The sequence below is a fragment of the Pimephales promelas genome, chromosome 22 (genome assembly GCF_988280905.1).
Source record: "Pimephales promelas chromosome 22, fPimPro1.hap1.1, whole genome shotgun sequence".
Taxonomy (NCBI): domain Eukaryota; kingdom Metazoa; phylum Chordata; class Actinopteri; order Cypriniformes; family Leuciscidae; genus Pimephales; species Pimephales promelas.
In genome coordinates, this window is record NC_142790.1 from 29,823,646 (window position 1) to 29,832,744 (window position 9,099).

The 9,099-nt window shown below is 39.5% G+C and overlaps 2 protein-coding genes across 14 annotated transcripts in view; both read left to right on the forward strand.

Moving 5' to 3' along the window:
* Positions 1–2,533, forward strand: part of epb41l3a (erythrocyte membrane protein band 4.1 like 3a) — a 41,627-nt gene extending 39,094 nt beyond the window's left edge. For 11 of the 12 annotated variants that reach the window (XM_089125958.1, XM_089125957.1, XM_089125956.1 and 8 more), the window contains 3 exons: positions 156–236; positions 879–992; positions 1,664–2,533. In XM_089125958.1, coding sequence (XP_088982084.1) covers positions 156–236; positions 879–989 — 192 coding nt within the window. In that variant the 3' untranslated portion in view covers positions 990–992; positions 1,664–2,533. The remainder of the gene's footprint in view (positions 1–155; positions 237–878; positions 993–1,663) is intronic. The other variant, XM_089125963.1, reaches the window with a different exon arrangement.
* A 1,417-nt stretch (positions 2,534–3,950) lies between these two features.
* Positions 3,951–7,515, forward strand: zbtb14 (zinc finger and BTB domain containing 14). Of its 2 annotated transcripts, none has more exons than XM_039656379.2 (2): positions 3,951–4,110; positions 5,869–7,515. In XM_039656379.2, the coding sequence occupies exon 2, from the start codon at positions 5,883–5,885 to the stop codon at positions 7,203–7,205; it is 1,323 nt and encodes a 440-aa protein (XP_039512313.1). In that variant the 5' UTR covers positions 3,951–4,110; positions 5,869–5,882; the 3' UTR covers positions 7,206–7,515. The 2 variants fall into 2 exon arrangements, with proteins under 2 accessions (XP_039512313.1, XP_039512312.1); XM_039656378.2 differs by lacking the exon at positions 3,951–4,110 and adding an exon at positions 4,192–4,627.
* Positions 7,516–9,099: the final 1,584 nt, after the last annotated feature.

Here is a 9,099-nt window from a genome sequence, read left to right on the forward strand (position 1 = left end):
TGTGTGTGTGTGTGTGTGAGAGAGATGGGTAGGGTTAGTGTAAGGGGATAGAATATAGAGTTTGTACAGTATGAAAACCAGCTATGTAATGTCCTCACACAAGTATAGCAAATCAAACCTGTGTGTGTGTGTGTGTGTGTGTGTGTGTGAGACAGATGGTGAAGGGCGGCATCTCAGAAACACGGATCGAGAAGAGAATCGTCATCTCAGGAGACGCAGACATCGATCATGATGAGGTGAGCCTTTAATACGACTCGTTCGGGTCATTCGTGTTGTTATGAGATATGAAACATTATTCCACATTAGGGGTGTAACAGTATATCGTGTCACAATATATCGCAATACAAAAATGCAACAATATGATAGTTCACGCAAAATAGAAATTACTGTGAGGAAAAAATGTAACTTTTCAGAGTTTTAGTGTCAATACTACAATAAACTACTATATATAATGTTGTATATAATGTATAATAATGGCTCCTGATAATAACAAATATCTGACGTTTCCAGTAAAAGTGTCCGATATTATTATAAAAATATCTAGTCAGTGACAGAGATCATCATATTCATCTAGAATAATCTGTGTTTCAGCTTCAGAATCATGAATATTGTTATTCTGGTGTCTCTATTATGTAATACTGAATTGAGCTTTTTAATCAATAGTACATTTCTTGTAAATCTTTTATCATGTATTGGAGTATCGCAGTAATATCATATCGTGAGTTCAGTGTGGGGATATGTATCGAATCGTGACATGAGGCTATCGTTACACCCCTAGTCCACACATATGAAACATTAAACACGATTCCACACATATGGAAGGTTGGTTAGCAGTAGGTTCTGGTTCTGGTACTGATGTGGGTGTCACTGTGGGTCAGGCTCTGGCTCAGGCTATTAAAGAGGCTAAAGAACAACATCCCGACATGTCAGTGACCAAAGTCGTGGTCCATAAAGAGACGGAGATCACGCCGGAAGAGGGCGAGGAGTGACAGGTAAGACCAGAGCCAATCAGAGCTTGTTTGGCTTGGCTGACTGCGAGCTGATTGGCTGCTGAGGTTTGGAGCGCTGCTATTGGCTGCTGTACTAACGCCGCTGCCGCTTTGGCTGTTTACTTCATCATTCATCTGTGAACCTCAGAGGACTAGTGTGTACTAACTATACCAGCTTTCTGCAGGTGACTGAATGATTGACAGGCTATAAAGTATCTATTTTTCTTCATAAAAGAGTCCATAATTTTAGGGCGTAGTATCAGTAGGCGAATTGAGTGCGTTGAGAATGAGTGATTCTCAAATCATGCGTGTTGTTGAGGAGAATGTGCTGTTATGTTAATCAATCAACATGAAAAGGTGAAAAAATCCTACATTGAAGGAGAAGATCGCAATAAAACACCCTAGCAACACCCTAGCAACCACCCAGAACACCCTGTCATTGTGGCTTTGGGTTTTGCATGGGAAAGGCCATTCACATTTTCTTGAAGAAAATGTGAATCTTTTCAGTTTATGATATAATGTGGAATCTCTGTATTATGTTGATGTTGAGCTGTGATATTTAAATGCATGACATCATCATGTCACTCGAGGCACTAACACGCTTCGCTCCTCCGGCGGGTCTCTGGTCCTCGCTCCTGCTCGTTACTGAATAATGTTTCCTTTTATATTTTCAGGATTAACATCGTCTTCGTGCTTTCTGGAAGAATCTCGCGTGTTCACGCTGCGGAGAAAGAGGGACGCGTCAGAGAAAACAACGTAGACATCATCTGAACACGTCTGGAGAAACACACACACACACACACACATATAATCAATCACACACACTGACTCTCACACACTCGCATAATCAATCTCACACACTCTCTCTCACTTTCTCACACACAGACACACTCACTCACATAATCACACACACACACACACACACACGCTTACAGGCGCCGTCTGCCGCACTGGATCTGTTACTGCATGACAACAAGGGAACAATTCTGCTTTTTTTTTGTGAGAAGACAAAAGTATATAGACATTTTAGGAAATCCTATACGAGTGCAGTGTGTAGTCAAACCACGGGACTGAAGATATGTGAAATATAACGGATATCTACATTTATTTATTATACTGCTCTATCACTTTAAAAAAAGGACAAACTTTGCACAATATTTAACCAGGCAAAGATGTGCCATCCACACCCGCCCCCTCATCGTCTCATCTCTGAATATGACACACAAATGACAGTATGAGAATATGAATATGCCACATTTTCTCATGTATCTTAGAGACGTGTTATGTTGTTTTACTTGAATTATACGCCTGTTTTATGTTTCTTCTTGAAAACTGTTGAGTCTAGAGGAACTAAACTGTCTGAAATATCAATCCCAGAGTTCTCCTCGCCACATCTGAGCCTTAAACTGTACAGAACTGAAGCCCAAATGTGTGTGTTCTTCTGTCCTAGTTTGTTTCTCGATTCTGTGTGATGTGCAGTGTCGCCGCCCTGCTGACTGTTTCCCACTCAAGCTCAAATAAAAGCTCAATTCCATTTCTGATAACTTTGCTGTTTCCATTCATCCGTTTGCGGTGAGATATGCATATTCTATAATACAGAACAAATGAATTGTGTTATACAATATTACGCAATATTCACGTTCACTGAACCATTTCAGTACAAATAATTGTTAATTTTACATTCATTCCTGGGTTCGTACAAGATGTTTAAAGTGCTTGACTTTTTGAAAACCCTTGAACAGCCATATTCATGAAGAAAAGTACTCGAATCATTGAAAGATATATGAAATCAGTGTGTAGTTTTTTTTCGATGCAACGATATTTTTATGCAAAATTAACGCTGCAGCATGTCTAATGTGGATATAAAGATATTTCGCTGTCTATGAGCCTTATATTGCTCAAATAAATATGACAGGTTTCTTTCTTCAATATATCCATCAGTTATTCATGAAAAACCCCAGTTTGAATAAAGAAATCAATATCTTTATCATAGCATCCTTTCAGTGGTTAAAGTTGCCTCAGTCCTCAGATACTTTGTATGTGCTGCAATTTTATTGTTACCATTTTGTTTTATTAGTATATTATTATTTATCTGTTTACCTTTTTAGAATTTGAGAGATAATAAAGATATTGTTTTGATAAGTGAGATCTCTGATTATAGTCCAAGTGCTTGAAAATGCATTCATATACGAACCCTTGACATTCTCATTATGAATTAATAATTCGTTTTTGTGGGTCGTCATCCAAAATTGCCATGTGTCATGATAATATCATGTTTTTGGACATGGTAACACCATTGAAATAGTTTAGGAGTGCCATGTAAATATGCAATCATTCAGTACCACAGTGTCAAAACACCATGGTATTTTATCATCATGTACTTTATGTATTAAGGAGTAAATAGTCCACAAAATTGAATTCATTTATTTTATCTTAGTTATATTATAGTCTATAATATAATTTTAAAAATGTACTCAGCCAACAAATTTGTTGGCTAAGAACGTTTTGCTAATGTTTCCATTAAGCTATAAAATGTTATATTTTCTCTTAACGTTTCATGTTTTATAAACTTTTTTAAAAGCATGCATTAAACATGGGAACGTTGCATTTTAATGTTCTCCGAACGTTCTGAAACAAGTAGTAGGCCTAACATTTAGAAACATTAGACGAACGTCTAAATAAATGTTTCTGTGGAAAAAAAAGTTACATCATATTTTGAGAACATTATTAGATAACTTCGAACAAATGTAACTGAAAGAACGTTTTTCACAAAACGTGTAAACGCAATAAACTAATTTCACTCTCTGAGGTAAATGAATCTGGACGTGCACTCGCTCCTCCCGCGCGTCACAGTACGGTTCTGCGCTGCGTGATTTGCGTACGCGTGCCTGCGCATCCATGTGTGTGTGAGAGTGTTGGTGCTGCGCAGTTTGCGTAACTGTGCCCGTGTCTACGCATGAGCCTCGGTCACTCGCTCTCCGCAGTTCCGTGCTGGCGCAGCGCGTCCTTCCGCCTGTGCTCGTCCTCGGCCTCGCTCACAACAACAAAGTATTAAATTCTGCACTGGCTTTCGTGACATTCAACACACACTTTCACAGTGGATCAAAATAGCACAATAAAGGTAGGAAATTTATTTTTGGAGCAGACTGAAGCAGCTGCTGAATTATTGCATAATGTTTTGCGCGGGATGGCGGCGCGCGCCCGGCGCGGGAGTGTTCGTCATGGCCCGCGCAGCTCGCGCCACTAAATTCACCTCAGCGCGCCGCGATCCGTCGAGCTCCCGTTTAACGAGCACATTCCGCTGCTCTCTGGTGCTGATCGGTGCACTGGTGTTCTCCGGGCTCGTGTAGTGCGAAACACGGAGGATAGTTAGTCGGTTTTGTTCGTTTTATGTCGGCTGGCGATCATTTATGTGCTAATGCTAAGATTAGCTTCAAGAGAAGAAAAACAGACTAGCGCAGAAATGGCAATAAACACCGATTAATCTTCATTTTATTGACGGAACAAGATATTTAAAGAGACAACGACTTTATTTTTTGATAAAAATACACCTCTTGTGTTTATATTAATTAGTTTTGGCGTTTGTGGCCCGTGGCAGTCCATTCAGAACAATCCACAAGCATCATGTGTCCATTAAGGTATCAATGATCTTTAACAAACCACGTGAAATGTGTTTTAATGCATTATGGTCTGTTTTCAAATGTGATGGTAATGATTATTTATTAAAATGAGGCGTGACTTCATTCGTTTGTTTTCATAAGACACAAGTTAAATGCTTATAATAAATGTTTCATAGAGAACTTACATAACCTAACTTGATATGTGTAAATACGAAAAATATTTTAAATATGTTGCACAAAGGGTATATATTTTATGTAATTAATGAAAGTAACATGATTTTTGTACATGTTAGGTCCTTGATACTAAAATTGTTTATAAAAAAGGCTATATGTCTATTAGTTGGTCAGTTTGCTATAATAATAAATATTGCAGTTTATTAATAAATAATTTATCCATGCTCATAATTTAAGTAAACGTGCCTTGTAATCTTTAACCAAAAGTAACATATTTACAGGCACAAGGGCAGGACAACCTGTCACTCACATGAGATTGACCAATAGCAAACCACAACCATGTAATCAAGTCCCGCCCTACATTTGACTCGCACATATGACTAGCACAACTTCTGTTTCATGCTGACTTTCATGTAGTTTTGTCACGATACTGGAATGTCCAACTTCGATACGATACATTTAAAAAAATATCGGGATTCGATATTAGGGGGAAAACTGCCATAAACATCATCATTTTGTTGTAATAGCTGTCACGCCGCACAGGGATGCTTGAAGCGTTGAACTACAAAACGTAAACTGTAAAAAAATAGGAACAAATAAACAAAGTGCAAACGATAGCTCAAATAAACATAATACAGTAAAGAGATAAATTACATAAACAAGTTTTATAAGTGGGAAGAGGTAATTAACTTTTAACCAAAACTGACTCTATTTATCTGAATACTTAGCAAGGACATTTTGCCCTAATTTTCGATGCGATAAGCCACTGAAAAGAAGTAAAATTAATTCTGTTGAGCCGTTTAAGAGGCGGTTTACGAGAGCGCCACTTCAGTGTTCACGTGCTTTTGAGGCGAGTTCGAAACCGGCGTAAATAGCTAAAGTTATGCGCAATACAAGCACTATTTAACCGTAGCGAATGAGGCGGAGAGTGAAACACTTCAGTATCGATATATTTCTAAATATCAATATTGTTTACACCGTTATTGTAACGTACCGTGTTTTGTCCCAAAGTTTTAATTTTGATCCATCTCTGTATTTTTTAAGCTACTCGATCTCTGTATCAATTTCTCGCTCTCTCCCCGTAGGATCCCGCTCCAGTATGTCCGAAACTGTGAAGTATGTGGACGATGAGCACAGGACCATCTTTCTGAAGCTACTGAACGAGCAGCGATTGGAAGGAGAGCACTGCGACATCGCGGTCGTGGTGGAGGATGTGAAGTTCAGAGCGCATCGCTGTGTGTTAGCGGCGTGCAGCAACTACTTCAAAAAACTCTTTAAGAAACACGAGGTCGACAGTTCGTCCGTTATCGAGATCGACTTCATCCGCGCGGACATCTTTGAGGAGGTGCTCAATTACATGTACACCGCGAAGATTTCCGTCAAGAAGAAGGACGTGAATCTAATGATGTCCTCCGGGCAGATTCTCGGGATACGCTTTCTGGATAAGCTCTGCTCGCAGAAACGCGACATGTCGCCCGACGAGAAAACCAACGACGCTAGGAACGCGAAGTTCCCGTACGACATGGTAAAAATGGGGCTTCCGACGGAAGATCCTCCGTTGAATCCAGACCCCGACGTTCAGGTGCTCGGCGACCAAGACGACACGCCGTCAGACGACATCGGTGAGGAAGCGCAAAGCAATCACGACTTAGACAAATCACCTAATAACGCCTTACGAGTGCAGGAGGCTATCCTGAAAGAGCTAGCGCAGGAAGAGGTGCACAAAGTTAGCTGCTACGACCAAGAAGTGGAAGCTATCGACGCCGAACCGAAAGAGTTAGCGGCTCAGACGCTCTCGTTCGCCGATAGCATGGGAGACGTGAAAGACGAGCAACCGCCGGGGTGGACGACGGCGACCGCCGATATGAAGTTCGAGTACCTTCTCTACGGCCACCGGGATCAGTTAGCATGCCACGTGTGCGGGAAAACCTTCATGGACGAGAATCGGCTGCGAAAACACGAGAAGCTTCACTCGGCCGACAGACCGTTCGTGTGCGAGATCTGCAGTAAAGCGTTCACGACGCAAGCTCATTTAAAAGAACACTTGAAGATCCACACGGGCTTCAAACCGTATCGTTGCGACGCTTGCGGGAAGTCGTTCATCCGCGCGCCGGATCTGAAGAAACACGAGCGTGTTCACAGCAACGAGCGGCCGTTCGGGTGCCAGATGTGCGATAAGGCGTTCAAGCACAAGTCGCATCTGAAGGACCACGAGCGACGGCACCGAGGAGAGAAGCCGTTCGTGTGCAACTCGTGCACGAAGGCCTTCGCTAAAGCGTCCGACTTGAAGAGACACGAGAACAACATGCACAGCGAACGCAAACAGTTGCCCGGTGGATTGCAGAGCGAGACCGAACAGCTGCAAGCCGCGGCGATGGCGGCCGAAGCCGAGCAGCAGCTGGAGTCCATCGCGTGCTCCTAACACACTTCAGTCTTACTACTGTTCATATCAACTCTTTTTCTCCCGTTTTAGAATTGTTTCTTTTTATATGTAAATGGTGCGAAACATTTTTCTCTTATTGTACAGTTCATACCAAATGTATTTGAGTATTTATGGCAGCTGACGGACGATGAATTGTTCGGTTGCCGTCGTACAGCGTTAACCGGACGCATTTGTGATGATGTTGTGGCGGGAGTGGAGGAATCGTTCCATTTTCGCTCACTTTTGCGAAACGCTGCATCGATTTACACTTCGAGATATTTTTGCTGTAATAAAAGACTGAATCATTCAACGGTTGTGATGTCATTTCCTGCTGTTTGTTTGTTATTCAAACAGATATTCGTGATTCTGTTGATGAAACTGATGCTTAGTTTGTCTTGTTTTTTTCTATTAGCCTGGTCATAAACTCGTGCTAAATTTGAATCTGAAAAAGTATTGATTTTTGGTTAACTGATGGCGCTTTTGTGAAAATCCAGCGTTTAATGTTGTTTACGTGTGTATGTGGTGTTTTTAATCCGCTTTAACACACACCATGTGTAAGTTGATAAGTGGACAGCATTGCTGAGTATTTCCTCCTTAAAACTGCAGTGAACCAAAGACAGTCTCAAAAACACGCTTTGAAATCGCTGGTGTTTCTGACGTCACAAACCACCTTGTAACCAATCAGATCAACGTGTGATCGTCAACCAGTGGGTCTCTGAGTGAGGGAGTGAGTGGAGGCGAGCCTACTAAACTGAGGTAAGGCCGGGTGTCGAGTTACATTCAAGATATATATATGTATATATTACAAAGCATGCAGGTTTTTTTAAGGGAAGAAAGATAACGTTTAAATATGGTATTTGTGTGATAAAAGAGTAGTTTTAAGGTGTACAATTATTGTTTTACAGGAGTGGGAAAAGTCATGCAACCAAATGAAATCCTGAAAAGGAATGTAAAAAAAAAACTGCCTTTGCTAGAAATTTTTTCTGGGTATAAATCTATGGCAAGCTGTTTTTACTTTATTTCCACGATATGAATTATTGATATCAGCAATTACATTTTCACTATTTAAAAAGCTAATTATTTACATATCGGGAATTTGATTTGTAGTAAAAATATGAATTATTGATATCAACAATGACGTTATCTCTCGCAGAAATACGAATTCTTAATATCAAGAATTTAATTTCAAATAATTCTTTTTATCTGTAATTGTATTTTTACTAGTTTTAATGTCACTATAGGGTCCCGTTCAAACTCAATTGTTGGTATCAAGAATTTGATTTCTTGCTAGTTAAATCAACAAAACCTGCATTTGTTTACTAGTGCAAATATCTTCTTGATATCGGCAACTGAATTGCTACTAGAAAATGTCCATTCTTGATATCAATAATTTTATTTTCAATAGTGATAATGGTAGCTTCTAATGTCATGAATGAGATTGTTACTAGAAAAAATAGATTTTAGATTTCTGAAATGTGTCTAATTATTGATATACATTTTTAGATATCAAGAATTAACATTTCAACTAATGACGACTGAGTTCTTGATATCAGGAATTTATATAAGTAAGAAAGCAGCTTTTTTAATGATATAGAAATGTATGATAACTAGTAAGAATTGCATTTCTGAACTTGTCAACAATTGAATTTGAATGGCAACCTATATGTGGTGACATTTAACTAGTTAAAATAGAATAACTCTCTAGGGTCATAGGTTTTACCAGTTGAAATTTAATTCATTATATCAACAATTCGAGTGTTGACGTCATTGTTGATATCAAAAATTCATACTAATGGAAGATATCAAGAAATCATATCATAGGAATGAATAAAAGTCAAAACGGCTATTTACAAGAAATCATCATGTAAATATATATTCCTTCCAAACATCTAAA

Coding starts and splice junctions, on each gene's coding strand:
- zbtb14 (XM_039656379.2), top strand. CDS start 5,883: ATGTCCGAAACTGTGAAGTATGTGGACGATGAGCACAGGACCATCTTT.